Genomic DNA, 23,157 nt, shown 5'->3' on the forward strand with positions numbered 1-23,157 from the left:
TACCTTTATGAAAGAAATATATAGTTATTGTTAAACAAAATCTTTTTATCTGAGAAATTGTATTAGTATAAAATAAAATAGCAAAACATTTTGCTGAGTACTTATTTATGCGTGTGTGCAAACTGTGCATATGTGTGTGTGCATGTGTGCGTAAAGCCACTGCCAAGGCTAGAAGATCCTTCCAGGGAGATTGAAGGAAATCTAGCATGATGAGATGAGATCAGCACTAACAGGAGGAGAGCCACCGGCGTGCAGACCACTCGCCACACACACACACACACACACACACACACACACACACACACACACACACCTGACGTCACTCTGTGTTACTCATATAACAACATCAAAACACAATAATCTAGAACAGAAAACCACAAAATCATCCACATCATGTGAATTAATCTCCTAGCCACTGTCCTTTTACACGTCAGCTCCTCATCGGATATAACCCAATGCAACTCGTATACAGTGGTAGGGATACATGGTGAGATGATGACAGAGAAAGAGAGAGAGGGAGAGAAAACGAAGCAGGAGAGAGACAGAGAAAAAGAGAGAGAGAGAGAACGAGTGAAAGAACAACAGAGAAACGGACATAGAAATAAAAGATACAGAGCAAGAGTATAGTGTAACTTACGATGTGGAGCATGAGATAGTCTCCCAGACCCGGAGCACTGTCTATCCGGACCAAGATGCCATCCTTTAGAGAAGTACTGAACCCTATGGTCAGTCTGTCTGTGCGCGTGCTTGGCCTCTCGTTGGCTGGCCAGTTGAACGTAATGAGGCCTCCTCCTTTCCCAAAGATATAAGTCATCCCAGCTGAGGAGAAATAGGAGAGAAAGAGAGAGAGGCAGAGGATGAACTAAAAGGCTTTGACAGGAGGAATAGTTTTTCAAAGCGAAGTGAGAGTAGGATAATGTGAGCCCATGATCCCACCAAACCATTTTTATTGGAATATGGGGTTGATTATTGATGTTTGTCCTTTGTCCTTTTTTGTAAAGAATCATTTCACCAAAATGTTTGGTGAAGAGATGTTCTTTGCTAAGTAAAATATGAATACACAAACCACACACACTCCAGAAATGATGATACCAGTGAGCTGTGATGTGTGATGTACACAGCCAAATTACTACACGGCGAAGCACGGGAGCAAAACACTGTTCATTTTTATTATTGGCATTCCATTCCATTAAAGTGTTGGGGACCAAGTAGGCCAAAGTCTTTGAAAACATCAATTTTGGGAGGGGGGTGTAAGTTGTCTAGTTCTGCCTCACCTGGTTCCTGAACCCAAGTCTCACGAGAGGTTTCGGAATGACTAATGTTCTCACCTGGGTCAGATAAGTCGTAATTCACCAGCTGATTTTCTCTATCCCAGACCCCATGGGAAATACTGTGACCTATACAAGTTAAATATAATTCCTTCCAACAGGGATTAGCAATAGAGGTTCTGAGGAATGAATTCTCCAGTTCACATGTATTATACATGAAAGAAGAAAGACCCCAGGAGAATGTCTTTAGAGTGGAAATCGAGCAATATTCCAAATGTAATGTGAATTGAGCGAACCCAAACACACAGAGATGTACTCTGTTTCTGTAGTTGTAGAGAAGTTCAAGTAGTTATTGGGGCGAGAGACAGTTCATAGCCATGACTTTTGTGTGTATGTGTGTGTGTGTGTGTGTGCTTGTATGTCAGTGTGCTTGTGTGAGTGTATGTGTGTGTGGGCATGCTTGTGTGTGCGTGCGTCTTGTGCATGTTTGATGGCATGCATGTGTGTATTCTAAGGCTATAAGGACCAGCTGGCTCTACCTCTCCCTCTCTAGTTGTGTGTCAAGTAGAACAGCTGGCCCTCAGTGGGAGCATGGCCACATCACATAAACATTTACATAACATTTGCATTTAAGTCCCAGCATTTGCACTTCAGACAGGCCTACTGTAGAGTACAAACTACACAGGGTACATATACTATTTACAAAGTATCAATGCATCAGAACGCAGTAGGCGTTGCAAATATATCACTCATCTCTTCTCACAGTCCATCATAATCAAGGAAGCTCCTACAATACACCGTCGATGGTCTTATTTGACTTCTGGTGGTTAAATAAGCAGCACCAGGCATGCCTCAGTTCTTCTCTTTCCATTGGGGGATTTGGTTGCCCTGTGATACTGAATAATATATGCAATCATTACTCAATTAATCAATGAAGAACCATTTACTTTCAGAAGTGCCCTTGCAGCCTTGTTGAGAGGTGCTTCAGAGGTTAAGCAATATATACTTTACAGCTGCAAAAGACGAAAGAGAGACCGTTTGATGGAGGCAAGATGTTGAACTTTGAGACTTTGCAGTGTACATGTCAAAACCACAGATCTTCTGTTGATGGCATGGTGCCGTTTGATAAAAAATTTGCTTCACCTCAAGCGCAACAATTTGACTCAACAAGAACTGCAAATGCTGCTGGTTTTTCACACTAAAACAGTTTCCTGTGTGTATCAAGAATGGTCCACCACCGAAGGACATCCAGCTAACTTGACACAACTGTAGGAAGCATTTGCATCAACATTGTACCTTGTAGAGTCTGTGCCCTGACGAATTGAGGCTGTTCTGAGGGCAACAGGAGGTGCCACTCAATATAAGGAAGGTGTTCCTAATGTTTGGTACACTTAGCTTAGTATAAAGTACGGTTTTAATAGAAAGTGGTCAAAGGGAGTTACATCCTTTTAGACAGATTGGTAGATGGATAGATAAACCAGCATCAGGTGGCAGCGAAGGAACTTCATAAACCAGATTATAAAATAATAAAAAGTCTGTGGGCTCCATCCGATTAAGACAACACAGCAGGGCCATTTCCCATCCTGCTGCCCAGCAGAAATGCATGATGGCATTGGCCTGAGCCCAGGCCCTGGCGGTGATGGTCTTGCAAGCATTGGGGTGAGACGCAGTGCCAAAGATGATCTATTATATTGAAAAGATAGCCGTGACCGCTCTAACAATGGAAATACATGTCCTCAATGATTTTAGGCAGGCGAGATCAGGTAGGACCATTCTAGGCAATGAGAAGGCAGACACGTGCGCGAACAACAGGCACAACTGAGTTGTTTTCTCTAAGTTGCCGGAATGCCACACGCAACCACTTATGTCTGTATATACTTATGTCAGCATAAACATTATGAAACTTCTATTAGATCAAATAAGCCTCCCGTAATTCGGCACTCTCATATAGACCACCACACAAAAACAGGCTTCTCTCACGAGGACAGATTTTGGGCGGAGTAAATCCTCTCGTTTCCCCTCTTCCTCTCTGGCTGTACCCTATGACTGGCTGCTCCATGGCTGATATACTTATCTTGTTCTCATTAAGAGGAAGTCCAGTCACTGTTTCTAGTGAAATATTCTGCATGAAAGATAGCTGAAAAGGAAGAATGGGTATTTACGGTTTACTACTCGAACGCCAAAATAAACTGATGTGTGACGGTACTCTAATAAACTGGCCAAGAATGAGGCGGGAGATCTTCTATTGGAATGATCATTATACAGTATTTCACTGACTGTATGAATAAGGTTCTCAAAACGCTTCGTCATGCTTAGAAAAGAGAGTTAGATAACTCCACTCAGAGTTACGCAAGCGGGGATAAAGTGCATTATCAATAATTGAGCTTAGAGTGACTGTGACTCTTGGCGTTCTTATCAAAATCAGAGAGGGGGATTACTTAGACATCTTAAGATGTGTCATACGATGGCAAGACGTCTTTAGAAGATCCACAACCCGAAGACCAAAAAAATATAAGAGGCAACATCATCGTGAGTTAATTTCAAGTTTCAACAAACTTTTTCAATTAGTTTAAATACACTTTTCTCAAATGACAGCAAGTTGTTTTACCATTCAGACACCGACCTAGACACACAATGACGCAGACGCTTTTAAAACAATTAAAGACCAGAAAAGTGCCTTCCTGTGTGCGTATTGATGAGCATGATGCATTTTCTTCATAATGCTTTCCAGGTATGCGCATAAATTAATAATGTGGCAGAACGTTTAAAAAAAAAGAGAAGATGGCCTGAACCGCTAACAGCTCCACAAAAGAGGTTCTCTTTTCAATGCGACGACGTGTGCACCTATAATTGAATAATATGGCTTTAAAACTACTAATGGGTATAGTCAGAGAAACCTGACAGGCAATTCAGTTGGGAGACCGCTCTTCGAGAAAAGAAGACAAGACTGATGGTTTGGTTTGAATTTCCATGAACTGATGCAAAGACTGGATAATGGCTTTCTAAGAATTGTTTGAAAAAGAAATGCACCACTTATGGTTTAAATGTAATGTTCTGTGACGATGTGCGCTGAGAGTCGGGAAGCAAGTTCAGGGAGTGTGTGTTTTAATACATAAACACAACACCATACAAAACAAGAAACACTAAATGCACACAGACATGAAACGGAAACAATAACGCCTGGGGAAGGAACCAACGGGAGTGACATATATGGTGAAGGTAATCAGTGAGGTGATGGAGTCCAGGTGAGTCTGATGACACGCAGGTGCGCGTAATGATGGTGAGCAGCCTGGTGACCTAGAGGCCGGAGAGGGAGCACACGACGCGCGGAACCTGCCACAGGACGCAGACCAAAATGACGATCCCGGGGATCAGGAGTGGACCTGTCACCTCTGCTGAGGCGCGGGAAATTTGTCAATCCGGCTGAGACGCAGGAGCATGGCGACGGTACCCCTTCCCCGGCGGTTTTGGCTCCAGCCACAGGACGCCAATCAAAGGGACGATCCCGGGGATCAAGAGCGGAGCGGTTACCCCTGCTGATCCCAGGGATCAAGAGCGGAGCGGTTACCCCTGCTGATCCCAGGGATCAGGAGCGGAGCGGTTAACCCTGCTGATCCCACGGATCAGGAGCGGAGCGGTTACCCCTGCTGATCCCAGGGATCAGGAGCGGAGCGGTTACCCCTGCTGATCCCAGGGATCAGGAGCGGAGCAGTTACCCCTGCTGATCCCAGGGATCAGGAGCGGTTACCCCTGCTGATCCCAGGGATCAGGAGCGGAGAGGTTACCCCTGCTGATCCCAGGGATCAGGAGCGGAGCGGTTACCCCTGCTGATCCCAGGGATCAGGAGCGGAGTGGTTACCCCTGCTGATCCCTGGTATCAGGAGCGGAGCGGTTACCCCTGCTGATCCCAGGGATCAGGAGCGGAGTGGTTACCCCTGCTGATCCCTGGTATCAGGAGCGGAGCGGTTACCCCTGCTGATCCCAGGGATCAGGAGCAGAGCGGTTACCCCTGCTGATGCGCGGGAATTTGTCGCCGTCTGGAGCATGGGAACCTGACGAGCCGGTGGAAGCAGGGGAGCCTGGTGATCCGGCGAAGGCATGAAAGCCAGACGAGCGGCTGAGGCAGGGGAGCCTGGCGATCCGGCTGAGGCATGAGAGCCTGACGAGCCAGTGGAGGCAGGGGAGCCTGGTGATCTGTCTGAGGCATGAGAGCCTGTATCGGCTCCCGGACCCAAAGTCATTTCCACTGAAAAAAATAAAAAAATAAAAACTCCCTGATTCTTCCCTTAGGTGAGGCATTATTCTGTAACGATGTGCACTAAGAGTCGGGAAGCAAATTCAGGGAGTGCATATTTTAATAAATAAACACAACATAATACAAAACAAGAAACAGCTCACAGACATGAAACAGAAACAATAACGCCTGGGGAAGGAACCAACGGGAGTGACATATAAAGTGAAGGTAATCAGGGAGGTGATGGAGACCAGGTGAGTCTGAAGACGTGCAGGTGCGCGTAATGATGGTGACAGGTGTGCGCCATAACGAGCAGCCTGGTGACCTAGCGGCCGGAGAGGGAGCACATGTGACATGTTCTGACCCAGAGCAAAAGCTTTACCACCATCACCCCATTACACATTTGATCAAAACCTGGCATTCGCTTCCAATAAAACCACCATAATTTTCTTCTCTGTTGAAGGCCATAAGTGTTTACTTATGTCTCAGCATCGCCTTTATCCAACCCGGTGGGTTGCCAGTTCAAATCCCGGATGCGACTGGAAATATCTTGTGAATATCAAAGATGCCATTGCCTGTCGTTGTGCCCTTGAGCAAGGAACTTTACCCACACAACAACAACTCCGGGCGCCCATCACTCTCCTTCTTGGTCAAATAGCCCTCCTTCTTGTTCAAACAGCCCGGAGGTGTGTTGGGTCATTGTCCTGTTGAAAAACATGCTTCATGGTGGGAACCACACATGCAGAGATCATCCGTTCACCTATTCTGTGTCTCACAAAGAAACCAAAAATCTCAAATTTGGACACATCTGAGCAAAGGACAGATTTCCACCGGTCAAATGTCCATTGCTCGTGTTTCTTGACACAAGCAACTCTCATCTTCTTATTTGTGTCCTTTGGTAGTGGTTTCTTTGCAACAATTTGAGAATGAAGACCAGATTCAGGCAGTCTCCACTGAACAGTTGATGTTGAGATGTGTCTGTTACTCTGTGGAGCATTTATTTGGGTTGCAATATGAGGCTGGTAACTCTAATGAACTTATCCTCTGTAGCAGAAACTCTGGGTCTTCCTTTCCTGTGGCGGTCCTCATGAGAGCCAGTGTCATCATAGCGCTTGATGGTTTTTGAGACTACACTTGAAGAAATATTCCAGATTGACTGACCTTCATGCCTTCAATTAATGATGGACTGTCATTTCTCTTTGCTTATTTGAGCTGTTCTTGCCCTAATATGGACTTGGTATTTTACCAAATAGGGCTATCTTCGGTATACCAACCCTAACTTGTCACAACACAACTGTTTGGCTCAAATGTATGAAGAAGGAAAGAAATTCCACAAATTATCTTTTACCAAGGCACACCTGTTAATTGAAATGCATTCCAGGTGACAACCTCATGATGCTGGTTGAGAGAATGCCAATAGTGTGCAAAGCTGTCATCAAGGCAAAGGGTGGCTACTTGGAAGAATCTCAAATATAAAATATATTTTGATTTGTTTAACACTTTCTTGGTTACTAAATGATTCCATGTGTGTTATTTCATAGATTTGATGTCTTCACTATTATCCTACAATGTATAAAATAGTAAACATTAAGAAAAACCCTAGAATGGGTAGGTGTGTCCAAACATTTGACTGGTACTGTATGTGTATATGTGTGTCTTTCGGAGGGGTTGGGTTAAGAGGAAGTTGAATTTCAGTCGGACCTTCTGTGCAATTGACCAATAAAGTGATCTTCATCTCCTCATAGTGATTGAAATTATGTTCCATATTTTTACGAATTAAGGTGTCAATAACTCATGCACAAACACACAAAGCCTGCGTGTCATAGCACACTCGACCTCATGCATGTAAGATGAGAGTGTGTGGTGGTTTGCTTTCATCTATTGAAGATCATATCAGACACACACACACACACACACACACACAGCCATGTACACACACAGATATGCACACAGACAAGTCATCACTTGTATACATACATATGTTCACTTGCCTCCATGGATACACAAAAACAAAAACACACACACACACACTCACACTCCGAAAGACAGACTTTCCAAGACATAGCAATCTGCACACTTGGACACACATGCACACACACAATCCCAGATCTCATACAGTTTCTAAAATGGAAAGCTTTAAGCAGTTCAAGCCCCCCCATGGGATGATCTTGAGAGAGGAGCAGAAGTATTGTGAGAGAGTCGAGGGCTTTGACATCTATCAGCTGAGCAATTGGATTCCAGATCTTCTTAGATAAGAGACTGATTGGAGTGGGAGTTTAGTGGAGAGAGAGAGGGGGGGAGAGATGAAGAGAGAGAGAGAGAGAGAGAGAGAGCCTGACGAGAGTGCGACAAACATCCATCTCCCCCACCTTCACAAGGCCAACCATTTTGCCATTTATCAGCAGTTAACATGATTACATTAAGACTGATGCATGGAAATTAGGCCAATTAGTTAGATATAAACCCAGCTAAAATCAAAGGGAAACTGAGCGACGAACCATAGAGTGATGCCAAATCAAACGTAAGCTTCCTGTACTATTACCCACTGTTGATCACTGGTATGTAGGTCAGAGCTGTGGTCAATTCTATTTCATTTCCTTGGAACTCAGCTTGGAAATGTCTCCATAGCAGAGGTGGGGTCAATTCCATTTCAATTCCAGTCAGTGGAATTTAACATGGAGTATTCCTATTGAACTGTAATGCCATTCCCGAGTTCACATGAGGTTACTTTGGATGAATTGGGATGAATGACCCTAACTCTCATTACCAGTCCTGTAGGTGGGTTGATATCACCATGAATAAACAGCAGAGGAAACATCTCTCAGGCACTGATGATTACATATGGCAGTTATGTACTGCTTGTTGTGCACAGCATGTCTCTTCCCGGGAGTTATTCCTCTCCTCCTTCCCCCCTTTTCTGCTGTCATACTGTGACTACAGGGGAGTAACGTTACGGCTCAGAGCGACGGGGAATGAAGATACCGCTCAGAGAGCGAGGGAGGAAAGGGAGGGGAGAGGAGGTGGAGGGGAGAAAGAGGTAGATTGGAGGGGAGGGTACAGCCAAGCAATATCAAAAGTGTCACCGTGTGGTGTAGCATCGCAGCTGGTGAAAATGGGATAAACTGGGGAGGCAGAAGAGAGGAGAGATGGGATTTTGATAGAGCCTGTTTTGTAGACGCCACCTTTAGACCTCAAAAGAACATCATTTTCAAAGAAACTTTGCCCACAGTTCTCTGAGGTGTGCTTCCCCACGACCGGGGGGGGGGGGGGGGGGCTGACGGGCTGACGGACATGGACCACAGCTACCAAAGTACAGAGACTGACAGAATTAATGAGGAGAGATGACTTACGCACAAATTGAGGAGGGGGTAAGAATGAGGGGAGAGACACTCATCTAGTGTCCCAGAGAACTTTCCAAGGGACCCGTCTTTCATGTGAAATATATCACCGATATGATGATGAAAACACCATAGTTACAGTATGTATATCATTCATCACATATATCAAATCAAAGTCAGTTTTAGTATTTGATGTAAGTTAAGTGTGGGAGCCGTGTCTTGCCGACCCACAGAATGCCAGATAGCCTTGTGAAAGCAAGACCAGGTTGAGTACCAGACAAAAGGAGTCATTGATACACAACCCTTAGTTGTGATCATTTCTCAGATGGCGTAGTCAGCTTGGGACCGTTTCTATTGTTTACACATTGTGGAGTCCAACAGCTTGCCGGGCCATCTGTAGGAAATGGCTGTGAGGACCGGGGAGACCTGAGGGAGGTTGGCGAGATAGCCGGGCTGCAGTACAATGTGCCATTTCAGCATCTCCTTCATCCAATTGTTTGCAGTTTGTTTGGTTCTTTGGGGACTTACAAAATTGTATTCCTTTTCAAAATAGGGACCATTGAAAAGAGTGATAGCTTACATGCCACATTATGAAAATGCCATGGCGGCAGGTAGCCTAGTGGTTAGAGAGCTGGACTTGTAACGGAAAGATTGCAAGATCGAATCCCTGAGCTGACAAGGTAAAAATCTGCCCCTGAACAAGGCAGTTAACCCACTGTTCCTAGGTTGTCATTGAAAATAAGAATTGGTTCTTAACCGACTTGCCTAGTTAAGTAATGGTAAAATGACATAAAAAACAATTGAGTATATATTAGGGCAGGCTGTTGCAGTGACCATATTACCGCCACACCAGCAGTCATGAGTCAAATTCCTGTCACTGTAATCTCCTTTTATGCACTCTGGTCGCTCTTGGCCTGGTACTCCGGGCTCCATTGTCCCTCTAACCACTCTGACATCAATGGAAATACAATTAAAATCACATCAAACACATAATCAAAACAGTCTCATGCTTTAAAAACTCACCTCACTGTAATAGATCAATTTGAAGAAAGAAGTTCAACAACTGGTTGAAGCTGAGTGGAAAACAGGGTCGTTGTGGATGATGTTGGATGAATTCAAAACAACCAGACACATATTGCGGCGTATGCTTACGCAATGTTTGCGCCGTTATACAAACACAGTTTGATAGCCTATTACGCAGGCAGAAAAACCACCCCAAAAAACCATAGATTTAAGATGTCTTTGGTACATAAATGGTCTAGACTATATTCTAAAAATGAAACAAATTCTAGTATAGGACTTTGAGTGTGGACTGTATTATGATGCATACTGGATGGTCTGGTAACATTACGCTACGCTACGCTCATTTATACATGAGTCTGGGGACTACGGTAGACGATGCTGTTGGTTCATTTACTGTGCATGGCGGTTTACAGAGTTGACCTACAATGAAAGTTTGTATTTGATTTTGAATAGCCTAGTAATAAGGGCTTTTTTTTCTTCATTTTAATAGGCTGACACAGTACCTTTAGCCACACAATATCTCACCAACGTGCGTTTCCATCTCCTCTTCCTCGTGAGAGGGGCTGTCAACAGTTTAATGAAATATGTTTAGTTGTGCAAACATGTTACTATCGATGTTCCCGAACAGATTTCACTTGGTTTACCAAATGAGGCACTGGGTAGCTGCAAGAACAGCGTTAGAGAGCTCATGACATAGAGAGTTTGGGCGGAATATCACCTATCGCGAAGCAAAAGGCTGAATGCTCCTGAAACAGTGGTAGATGCGTGGAATGAAATACGTCTTCTTATAAGGCCAGACATTTCTATATGCAATCCCGTTTGAAAGCAGAGTTTTGATGGTTGCCACTAAAATGAGGAGGATCCTAGCATATTTATTTCTCAGCTGCTTATATTAAGCACATGCTCTGTTCTGCATAATTTAAAAACTAACCAAGGGAACGCAGCCTCCATTCGCTATTCGAGTGCATATCTTTTTTTTTTTCCCTGCCCCTGTTCCTGTCCATTTGATAATGGTCCATTCCAAATCGGAACTACTTTTACATATCAGTAAAATGTCAGATTAAATTGAGAATAAATAGTCTGATGGGTGAAAATATGATCACTTAATGAGAGAACAGCGTGTGCAGGCTGAGGCAAGGAACAGAGCGCAAGCTTTCAATTGCCCATAGTGGCATCATGCAGGCCAAATACAGTATGTTTTGATTTCTAAGACATTATGAGGTTTGGCTCATTCACAACTAAAGTTGACAAATAACTCTAAATCTAGCTCATAGGACCTGTTTCAAATGATTACTTTTACACTCAACATAGCCCTTTCATATCGTATCCAACTCGTTCTGGAATAGGAAAAATATATGTTCTATTTTATTCAGCTTATATTCTTATTACTATGAAATCATATAATATAATGGCTCGAGACTTCTAAGTATTTTTGGTCTGCTAAATGAACTAGCCTACAGCCTATAGCAATGGCGCATAGCCAAATAACATACAGTATGACAGAATCCGAGCCCGAGGGTTTGATAATCACATGCACAGGGTTGCAGGTGTGATTGCAGTGTACAGTGAAAATCCAAAATGCAGGACTACATTTGAACAAATTATGAAAATGGTAATAAAAAAAATAATAAAAGAAACAGAAATAGCACTAAATTACATAATGCCAACTTTGGCAGTGATGACTAAATAACAGCTGTGGCTGACACATATTCTGTTCTTCTGAAATAAATGTTATTCAAATCATAATGTTTATTTAGACCTGCCTAAACTAAATAATGGATTTATTGTGAGGGTGTATACTAAATTGATTTCTTAAACTTTTTTATGTAGCTGTTCCAAAGTGGCTTGTATGCGTGGAACCCTGGAGATGCTAAACGTGTTTATGTTAATTAACGGTCAATTACCGTGAGACCGGCAGTCATTTGCATGACAATACCTCGCTGACAACATTTCACCTCGCTAAATAATCTGTCTGCACAAATATGACATTTGGCAAGTGTACTGTGCATTCGAAATCACACACGTGTTTGCACAGATGTAGGATACGCCTTCAGACTACAGGTAATGAGATCAAACAGTCTCGAGGGTAGAACGACATCAGGGGCCACAGGAATCATTGCTACAGCTCGCACTGCCATCTGCACAAGACAGCTTCTATGACAGAGGAGTCAATTGGCCGGGGGTGGTTGGCCTGATAGCTGGGCCACAGTCAGAGCACAATGTGCCATTTCAGTGGATTCTCAGTCCGCAGGCAGGCAGCGAGGCTACCCTGGGACAGCATAACTGCTGCTGTCATGGCTTCCCTGCGTCTGCGTGGCCAATCAACAATAGGTGGTTTGTAATGGACCGTGGCCTGCCTTGAAGTCCCTTCAAAAGCAGCTGGAACCGGTTTGCTCGGTGTGTGAGCGACTGTCAGCAATTCCACTGCAGGAAATGCAGTAGTGGAGTCTCTGATGTTCACTAAGGTAGCCTACTGTGATCGCAAAGACAGACATATGAGGTGTAGTGGATGTATTAATACCATAGACATAACTGCTGGTAAAGTTGACTGCTGATCAGATACTGCAAGTAAACTCCAAAGACTAGTGGATGCTTTAGAGAGGTTGTTAAGGAGTATCTCTCTATTCAGTGGCTTTTGAAGGTGGGATGTTGGACAGAGGAATGAGATGGGTGGATTCTAGTATTGGTACAGTACCTACCCCCCACCACCAGCCCTTTCAATGTAAAGGACTTTGAGCGGTTGGACAAATAATATGTGATCCAGTAACAGAGATGGTGAGCAGAGTAACATGGTAGGAGCACTTTGGGATAGTTCACGGATCACCGTAAGGTTCAATCCCATCACCACGGAAACAAGAGTGACAGGGAAGGTCAGAGTTCCGAGTGTTCTGAGGTGACGCAAGATTCCCTTCCTTTCAGAGGGAGCCTTCAAACGGAAAATTATTTTCCGGTGAAGAGGATGGTGGGAAAGGAGGGACCATTTATGAGGGGAGATATGAACTGGTGATCTGGTGAAGTCGCCCACGTCTCACAGGCAACTGACAGAGGAAAGGCTTTGCGCTGCGGAGACTGGACAGCACGAGAACAGAGAGAGAGGTGAAAAGGGAGAAAGATGGAGAGGTCAGATAGAAAAGCAAGCAACACTTTGAGACTCATCTCTGCATCACCATCCAATAATGTTCAAGCGCAGTCGACCCGTGTGAAAAGGAAACGTTACTGCATGGCTAATCGAACCTGTTTGAAGATGTCTAGTTTATATCTGGTCTGTGACAGTTGGACTTTCACACTAATCGCCACAATCACTGCTAGAAAAATAAAACCATTTCCACTTGTATTAAAAGTGGCCAAATCACTTAAACCTAGCTTTCGGCTTAAATGTATTCCCTCTTAGGAAAGACTTCAAACACCTGGCGGGGAATCACGCCATTAGCATTTCCGTGGCACCGCTAGGCCGACACCCCATCGCAGTGTGACACTGATTGTTCACCCCAGATAATTGGCCATTACTTCTACTTTTGTGCTCGTATTCCCGCCTGTGATTTGATAAGGTTATATCAAGACAAATAGCACAATTTTACCAGGGAGCCATTTCGAAAAGAAAAAAACAATTGAGAAATGTACTTGAGCTGGGGTTCATTTTTTCTCCCTCCCTCTAAAGCGTGTCCATTTTAAGCATTCGGTAATGAAATAAAAACGGATTTAACATTCTGCAGGCTCTTAAAAATGGGATTTATTTCATCTGATTGTATCAGAGGGGACCAATAATGGCTGATATCACACTGTGATAATATCGCAAATGTTTTCCAATTTGTTTCAAAAGGAATAATCTGTGTTTTGAATTCCCTCCCTCTACAAGTCTTGTTCGTTATTTTTCTCAAAGACAAAACATCGCAACGGCATAGAAGACAAGGCGATAACCTCGTCCACAGAGGGGACTTTCTGTCTGAGATGTCGACAGCTATAAAGAGATGGATCTTGGCCTTTAATGTAATCTGGAGTATCAGTAATGTGTGACTTAATGGTCATTGTCTCCTGGCCTTTGTGGCCTCGCTCTGTAATGTAACATAAATCCTCATTAGAGAGAGCCTTTCCGGGTGTATTAGGGCCTCACACTCACAGACGACTTTCTTGGTCGCTGTCAGCAGCTTTCTTACCCAGTTTGTGTAGAAAGTGTTGTGTGTATGTGGGAGGACTTGATGTGTTGTCTGGTCAGCAGCCTGACCTCTCTGTATGTCTCTCATTTAAACTGGCAGGCTGTGTGGAGAGATGAAAAGGGTTCAGCCATGATGAGGCTGTGTGTAAATGCTTTTTCGTATCTGATGAGGACTGCAAATTCTGAAATACTGAACCTGAGACAATGGACTCTCTGTTTTAGGGCATATTACTTATCATCGTCTTGCCATGAAATGATTAATTGATCCAACATGCTTTGGAGAGCTTTCAGTCCAAATGTAAGGCCAATCATGTCACTTTCAAAAATATGGATCACAAAAGGAGAAGAAACTATCAATCTGTAGACCGTTAGCTATGTTGGTTGTCGTCACTTCAATAGGAATATAATTTATGGAAAAACTAACTGGGGTAGTGAGAGGGAGAATGAAAGAGAGAGAGAGAGAGAGAGAGAGAGAGAGGAAAAACAAGAGAGAGGAAAAGCAAGAGAGAGACACAATGAGGGAGAGGAGCAAAAGAGGGACAGATTTAGAGAGAAAGTGAGAGATAAAGAGATAGAGGGACTGCTGAGGAGTGAGGGGTAGAGAGAGGAAAAACGGAGATATTTGACAATGCAGATCTAATCCTTCTACAGTATGAGTCATACAGACTAGTGTACTGGACCCTCTCTCTCTCGGACTCAACATGGATCAGAGGGTCTGTGTAAATCCATCTGATGTTCATCGGATCTAACATGAGATGCCGCTCCTCTTCTCACTTGTCTTCCTATATGGTGTGTGTAAGATGGAACTCCTATTGTGTGCAATGACATGGGGGAACACCACAGTACCACAGCTGTTCCAGATATTTTTAACCCCTTTCTCTTGAAATGCACCATTATACAATACAGACCAGGTGCAGGTTAAGTCAGGGATGTTGCATTGAAACTAATGAACAGTGTTTGTGTGTCCTAGGATGCTCACCGGTGGCTCCTGCTAACTGTTAACCCTTTGCACACACGTGCACTCACACCCACAAGCAGTTACTCACACGTCAGCTTTTTTTCGACCTGGTGTAAAGAATATTGGAGAGAAAGAAAATAGAGAGGGAAGGGGGAGAGAGAAAAAGGTAAAGCAGAAAGATTGAGAAAGAGAGAGAGTGAGAAGGCAGGCCAGAGGTAATGTGGTGTGTTAGCCCCTGATAGTGCTGGTCTTTGTTTGGCCTCCGCTCTCCTCAACAACAATGACTACTGCCGCAGTGGATGAGCACACCTGTGTGTGTGTGTGTGTGTGTGTGTGTGTGTGTGTGTGTGTGTGTGTGTGTGTGTGTGTGTGTGTGTGTGTGTGTGCGCGTGTGTGGGTGCACGTGCGTGTACAATGCGCATTTGTGTGAGTCTTTTCTGTTCCTCTCTTGCTCTCTCGCTCTTCCCCCACTCTCCTGCTCTCTCTCTCTCTTTTCCCCCACTCTCTTGCTCTTCCCTCTCTTCTGTGTGAAATAAGTCACTCTGCTAAACCTCTTTCCCTTTGAAGATGTGTTTAGAAGAAAGGGATGAGAAATTAAAGAAAGGAGGAATGGCACATGAAAGGAGGAAAAACAGTTTTGCACTGGCAATTCATCCGGGGGGAAAACTGCAGGCTGTGCTTTGGACTGTGAATAAAACATTGACTATATGACACAAGTCTTCTAGGGACAGAGGCAGACGGCAGCAAACAAACACGAGCACTGTGATTAGTTCTGCTCATCCTTCTGCTTGGGAGCCAGCCTGATTTGACACAGACAGTTGGGAGTGTAAAGGAGTGTTTTATTTGGGGGAACACTGCGTTCTCAGTGAAATGTATGTGCGAACTACACACACCGTTTTGTTAAATTTGAAATGCTTCAAATCCTGGTATAGAGGTCCTGCTTGGCCCCAGCGCTACCCTCTGTGGCGCCTTGCGGTCGGATGCCGAGCAGTTACCATACCAAGCAGTGATGCAACCGGTCAGGATGCTCTCGATGGTGCAGCTAGAGAATATTTTGAGCATCTGAGGGGGAATAGGTGTTTTCATGCCCTCTTCACGACTGTCTTGGTGTGTTTGGACCATGATAGTTTGTTGGTGATGTGGACAAGGAACTTGAGGCTCTCAACCTGCGTCACTACAGCCCCGTCGATGAGAATGGGGGCGTGCTTGGTCCTCCTTTACCTGTAGTCCACAATCATCTCCTTTGTCTTGCTCACGTTGAGGGAGAGGATGTTGTCCAGGCACCACACTGCCAGGTCTCTGACCTCCTGCCCATAAGCTGTCTCATTGTTGTCTGTGATCAGGCCTACCACTGTTGTGTCGTCAGCAAACTTAATGATGGTGTCGTGCGTGGCCACACAGTCGTGGGCGAACAGGGAGTACAGGAGGGAAATAAGCACACATCCCTGAGGGGCCCCATGTTGAGGATCAGCGTGGCGGATGTGTTGTTACCTTCCCTTACCACCTGGGGGTGGCCTGTCAGGAAGTCCAGGATCCAGTTGTAGACGGAAGTGTTTAGTCCCAGGGTATTTAGCACAATGATGAGCTTTGAGGGCACTATGGTGTTGACCGCTGAGCTGTAGTCAACGAACAGCATTCTCACGTAGGTGTTACTTATGTCGAGGTGGGAAGGGGCAGTAGGGGAGATTGCGTCATCTCTGGATCTGTTGGAGTGGTATGTAAATTGTTGTTGGTCTAGTGTTTCTGGAATGATGGTGTTGATGTGAACCATGACCAGCCTTTCAGAGCACTTCATGGCTACAGACGTGAGTACTACAGGGTGGTAGTCATTTAGGCAGGTTACCTTGGCGTTCTTCAGCACATGGTCTATAGTGGTCTGCTTGAAACATGTAGGTATCACAAACTCGGCCAGGGAGAGGTTGAAAATGTCAGCGCATGCTCTGAGTATGTGTACTGGTAATTTGTCTGGTCCTGTGGCCTTGTGAATGTTGACCTGTTTAAAGGTCTTACTCACATTGGCTACGGAGAGTGTGATCAGACAGTCGTACGGAACAGCTGGTGCTCTCATGCATCGTTCAGTGTTGCTTGCCTCGAAGCGAGCATAGAAGGCATTTAGCTTGTCTGGTAGACTTGCATCACTGGGCAGCACGCGGGCTGGGTTTCCCTTTGTAATCTGTTATAGTTTGCAAGCCCTGCCACATCCGACGAGCGTCAGAGCCTGTGTAGTAGGAGTCAATCTGTGTTGACGCTTTGCCTGTTTGCCAAAAAACACTATGTATTTTCATGAAATAAAAGGACCGATATGGACATGTTAATAGTTAACAAGTATGCTGTTTATACAGCAGTGTGTATATTTGTGTGTGTGTGTGCCTGTATTTGTCCCTCGGGGTACGACTAGCTGTCTGTGTTCACCGCAGTGGTGGCAGGACTGATTTTACACCTGGTTGGGCGAGTGTGTGTTTGTGTGTGACGGGGTTGATTTCATAGCTGGTTGGACGTGTCTCTGGCGGTCAGAAGTCCTAACTAGAACACGACAGACATGCAGAAACGCTGCCTGAGAGAAGTCAGAAAAGGACGGACAATTCATGGATGGCCACACACATCTAAATGATCTTCTATAGGTGCTCGACGAGCTGTCATGTTTTAGTGTGCTGGGGTTACAAAGAACATGTTTCTCATTGCATGCTACATCAACCATGAATACACACTTTTACGAAGTAATTATGATCTGCAAAAGAGGGGACTAGGGAATTAATTATGATTACAGTAACAATTCAATATCTTAAATGTTCAATTGCTTAATCAGATTTGGTGTTTGGCCCCTATTTGAATTATAATCCTACTTATACTGCGATTTGAATTCAACTGATACCAAATGGATCTGTTGACAAAGGGATGGTTCTATGGATTTAAATGGACAGATAATAAATATCTCCAATGTCATTGAGTTATTTTAGTCAAATCTCATCATCTACTGCAGCTAGATATTGCCTTAGAAGTATTGTGCTGAGATGGCTTAAATTACTATAACGCAACTCTTTTTTTATAATGGTTCTCAATGAGAGCTAATGCAATATATCACTACAGTTCAACTAGACTGGAAAATCTAAATCAAATCAATAATACAATGAATAACAAAGCAATATTTATTTAAGCAAGTCAGTTAAGAACAAATTCTTATTTTCAATGACAGCCTAGGAACAGTGGGATAACTGCCTTGTTCAGGGGCAGAATGACAGATGTTTACCTTGTCAGCTCGGGGATTCGATCTAGCAACCTTTCAGTTACTGGCCCAACACTCTAACCACTAGGCTACCTGCCACCCTATACAAGGAGTACGGTGGTGAGTCAATGTGCAGTCAAAGTACACGAGACATGAACAAAACACGTCTTCACTGCTACGCCATCTTGGCAACCAGTATAGATAATAAACAGAGTAGCAGCAGTGTTGGTATTTGAGGTAATATGTACATGTAGGTAGGGTTAAAAGTGACTAGGCACCCAGTATAGATAATAAACAGAGCAGCAGCAGTGTTGGTATTTGAGGTAATATGTACATGTAGGTAGGGTTAAAAGTGACTAGGCACCCAGTATAGATTTTTTTTTTCACCTTTATTTAACCAGGTAGGCTAGTTGAGAACAAGTTCTCGTTTACAACTGCGACCTGGCCAAGATAAAGCAGTGTGAACAGACAACAACACAGAGTTACACATGGAGTAAACAATAAACAAGTCAATAACACAGTAGAAAAAAAGAGTCTATATACATTGTGTGCAAAAGGCATGAGGAGGTAGGGAAATAATTACAATTTTGCAGATTAACACTGGAGTGATAAATGATCAGATGGTCATGTGCAGGTAGAGATACTGGTGTGCAAAAGAGCAGAAAAGTAAATAAATAAAAACAGTATGGGGATGAGGTAGGTAAATTGGGTGGGCTATTTACCGATGGACTATGTACATCTGCAGCGATTGGTTAGCTGCTCAGATAGCAGATGTTTAAAGTTGGTGAGGGAGATAAAAGTCTCCAACTTCAGCAATTTTTGCAATTCGTTCCAGTCACAGGCAGCAGAGAACTGGAAGGAAAGGTGGCCAAATGAAGTGTTGGCTTTAGGGATGATCAGTGAGATACACCTGCTGGAGCAAGTGCTACGGGTGGGTGTTGCCATCGTGACCAGTGAACTGAGATAAGGCGGAGCTTTACCTAGCATGGACTTGTAGATGACCTGGAGCCAGTGGGTCTGGCGATGAATATGTAGCGAGGGCCAGCCGACTAGAGCATACAGGTCGCCGTGGTCGGTGGTATAAGGTGCTTTAGTAACAAAACGGATGGCACTGTGATAAACTGCATCCAGTTTGCTGAGTAGAGTATTGGAAGCTATTTTGCAGATGGCATCGCCGAAGTCGAGGATCAGTAGGATAGTCAGTTTTACTAGGGTAAGTTTGGCGGCGTGTGTGAAGGAGGCTTTGCGGAATAAAAAGCCGACTCTAGATTTGATTTTAGATTGGAGATGTTTGATATGAGTCTGGAAGGAGAGTTTACAGTCTAGCCAGACACCTAGGTAATTATATATGTCCACATATTCTAGGTCGGAACCATCCAGGGTGGTGATGCTAGTCGGGCGTGCGGGTGCAGGCAGCGAACAGTTGAAAAGCATGCATTTAGTTTTACTAGCGTTTAAGAGCAGTTGGAGGCCACGGAAGGAGTGTTGTATGGCATTGAAGCTCGTTTGGAGGTTAGATAGCACAGTGTCCAAGGAAGGGCCAGAAGTATACAGAATGGTGTCGTCTGCGTAGAGGTGGATCAGGCAATCGCACGCAGCAAGAGCAACATCATTGATATATACAGAGAAAAGAGTCGGCCCGAGAATTGAACCCTGTGGCACCCCCATAGAGACTGCCAGATGACCGGACAACATGTCCTCCGATTTGACACACTGAACTCTGTCTGCAAAGTAGTTGGTGAACCAGGCAAGGCAGTCATTAGAAAAACCGAGGCTACTGAGTCTGCCGATAAGAATATGATGATTGAAAGAGTTGAAAGCCTTGGCCAGGTCGATGAAGACGGCTGCACAGTACTCTCTTTTATCGATGGCGGTTATGATATTGTTTAGTACCTTGAGCGTGGCTGAGGTGCACCCGTGACCGGCTCGGAAACCAGATTGCACAGAGGTGAAGGTACGGTGGGATTCGAGATGGTCAGTGATGTGTTTGTTGACTTGGCTTTCGAAGACCTTAGATAGGCAGGGCAGGATGGATATAGGTCTGTAACAGTTTGGGTCCAGGGTGTCTCCTCCTTTGAAGAGGGGGATGACTGCGGCAGCCTTCCAATCCTTGGGGATCTCAGACGATATGAAAGAGAGGTTGAACAGGCTGGTAATAGGGGTTGCGACAATGGCGGCGGATAGTTTCAGAAATAGAGGGTCCAGATTGTCAAGCCCAACCCAGGTTTTGCAGCTCTTTCAGAACATCTGCTATCTGGATTTGTGTAAAAGAGAAGCTGGGGAGGCTTGGGCGAGTAGCTGCGGGGGGGGGGGGGGGGGTGCGGAGCTGTTGGCCGAGGTTGGAGTAGCCAGGAGGAAGGCGTGGCCAGCCGTTGAGAAATGCTTGAAGTTTTTGATTATCATGGATTTATCGGTGGTGACCGTGTTACCTAGCCTCAGTGCAGTGGGCAGCTGGGAGGAGGTGCTCTTGTTCTCCATGGACTTTACAGTGTCCCAGAAATTTTAGGAGTTAGAGCTACAGGATGCAAATTTCTGCTTGAAAAAGCTGGCCTTTGCTTTCCTGACTGACTGCGTGTATTGGTTCTGCACTTCTTGAACAGTTGCATGTCGCGGGGACTATTCGATGCTATTGCAGTCCGCCACAGGATGTTTTTGTGCTGGTCGAGGGCAGTCAGGTCTGGAGTGAACCAAGGGCTATATCTGTTCTTAGTTGTGCATTTTTTGAACGGAGCATGCTTATCTAAGATGGCGAGGAAGTTACTTTTAAAGAATGACCAGGCATCCTCAACTGACGGGATGAGGTCAATATCCTTCCAGGATACCCGGGCCAGGTCGATTAGAAAGGCCTGCTCGCAGAAGTATTTTAGGGAGCGTTTGACAGTGATGAGGTGTGGTCGTTTGACTGCGGACCCGTAGCGGATACAGGCAATAAGGCAGTGATCGCTGAGATCCTGGTTGAAGACAGCGGAGGTGTATTTGGAGGGCCAGTTGGTCAGGATAACGTCAATGAGGGTGCCCTTGTTTACAGATTTAGGGTTGTACCTGGTGGGTTCCTTGATGATTTGTGTGAGATTGAGGGCGTCTAGCTTAAATTGTAGGACTGCCGGGGTGTTAAGCATATCCCAGTTTAGGTCACCTAACAGAACAAACTCTGAAGCCAGATGGGGGCGATCAATTCACAAATGGTGTCCAGGGCACAGCTAGGAGCTGAAGGGGTCGGTAGCAGGCGGCAACAGTGAGAGACTTATTTCTGGAGAGAGTCATTTTAAAAATTAGTAGTTCGAACTGTTTGGGTATGGACCTGGAAAGTATGACATTACTTTGCAGGCTCTCTCTGCAGTAGACAGAACTGCCAAAGGGGGGGAGTTGCAATCTTGACGGAAAATGTTATAGTTGGGTATGGAAATCTCAGAATTTTTGGTGGCCTTCCTAAGCCAGGATTCAGACACGGCAAGGACATCAGGGTTGGCAGAGTGTGCTAAAGCAGTCAGTAAAACAACTTAGGGAGGAGGCTTCTGATGTTGACATGCATGAAATCAAGGCTTTTTCGATCACAGAAGTCAACAAATGAGGGTGCCTGGGGACATGCAGGACCTGGGTTTACCTCCATATCACCCGCGGAACAGAGGAGGAGTAGTATGAGGGTGCGGCTAAAGGCTATCAAAACTGGTCGCCTAGAGTGTTGGGGACAAAGAATATAAGGAGCAGATTTCTGGGCATGGTAGAATATAATCAGGGCATAATGCGCAGATAGGGGTTTGGTGGGGTGCGGGTACAGCGGAAGTAAGCCCAGGCACTGGGTGATGATAAGATATGCTGTATCTCTGGACATGCTGGTTGTAATGGGTGAGGTCACCGCATGTGTGGGAGGTGGGACAAAGGAGGTATCAGAGGTATGAAGAGTGGACCTAGGGGCTCCATTGTAAACTAAAACAATGATAACTAACCTGAACAACAGTATACAAGGCATATTGATATTTGAGAGAGACATACAGCGAGGCATAAAGTAATCGCAGGTGTTGATTGGGAGAGCTAGCTAAAACAACAGGTGAGACAACAACAGCTAATCAGCTAACACAACAACAGCAGGTAAAAGGGCGATGACTAGGCAGAGAGGGTCAGATTAACTACACACAGAGCCTGAGTTTGCGGCTGGGGCCGACAGATAAAAAATAAACAGAATGGAGTACCGTGATTAATGGACAGTCCAGCAGGCATCAGGAATGTAGCCAAGTGATCATAGTGTCCAGGGGGCAGCAGTAGATGGAACAGGGAACCCGCCACTACGTTAGCAGGCGACAAGGCGTTTAAAGTTAGTAGTCCTCCGACGGAGGCCGGTTGAAGGCACAGAGGATGGAGTATTCGTCGGCAGACCAGTCGTGGTGGTGCGGCGGGGAGCCGTGTCGACAGAGAATCCAAGCCAGATGGCGAAAGAGGTATTGTAGAATTTAGTTTGCTGGCCGGGAGATGCGCCTGGCTCACGGCTAACTGGTGCTAGCTTCGTGGCAGTGTCATTAGCCACTGTAGCCAATCGGTAGCAGCGGTGATCCGGTGCCAAGGTCCAGAGTTTACAGTAAGGATCCGGTGGAGTATCGGGCTCTGGCCGTGTATGAGTGGAGTTCGGGTGAACAGCTGAGTAGGCCGGGAGGTGGGCCTCAGGGATAGCTTCGGTACTGGGTGCCACGGTGAGCTAGCTAGCTGCAAGCTGTGAGCTAGCTAGCTGCAAGCTAGCTGTGAAGATCAGAAGTAGTGGTCCAGGGATTACGGCAGGAATCCGGCGTTGTTGTGGAGAGACAGTCCGATACTAGTAGACTGGCGAGTATTATCCAGGCTAAGAACAGGGCTGGTGTCTGTGTAGAAGGTAAAAGCCGCTAGCAGTGGCTAACAATGACTGAATAGCTAATTAGCTGGTTAGCTTCTGGAGGTTCTTGAATGAGTTCTAAAATTAAAAATAATAGCA

At 45.0% G+C, this 23,157-nt stretch overlaps 1 protein-coding gene across 1 annotated transcript in view; it reads right to left on the reverse strand.

The window, feature by feature from the left end:
• LOC135559454 (neurexin-3a-beta-like) overlaps positions 1-23,157 on the reverse strand; it is a 172,904-nt gene that overhangs the window by 110,230 nt on the left and 39,517 nt on the right. Inside the window, exon 2 of the mRNA XM_029687506.2 lies at positions 638-819. Coding sequence (XP_029543366.1) covers positions 638-819 — 182 coding nt within the window. The remainder of the gene's footprint in view (positions 1-637; positions 820-23,157) is intronic.

Source organism: Oncorhynchus nerka, linkage group LG18, assembly GCF_034236695.1.
Source record: "Oncorhynchus nerka isolate Pitt River linkage group LG18, Oner_Uvic_2.0, whole genome shotgun sequence".
Classification (NCBI taxonomy): Eukaryota; Metazoa; Chordata; class Actinopteri; order Salmoniformes; family Salmonidae; genus Oncorhynchus; species Oncorhynchus nerka.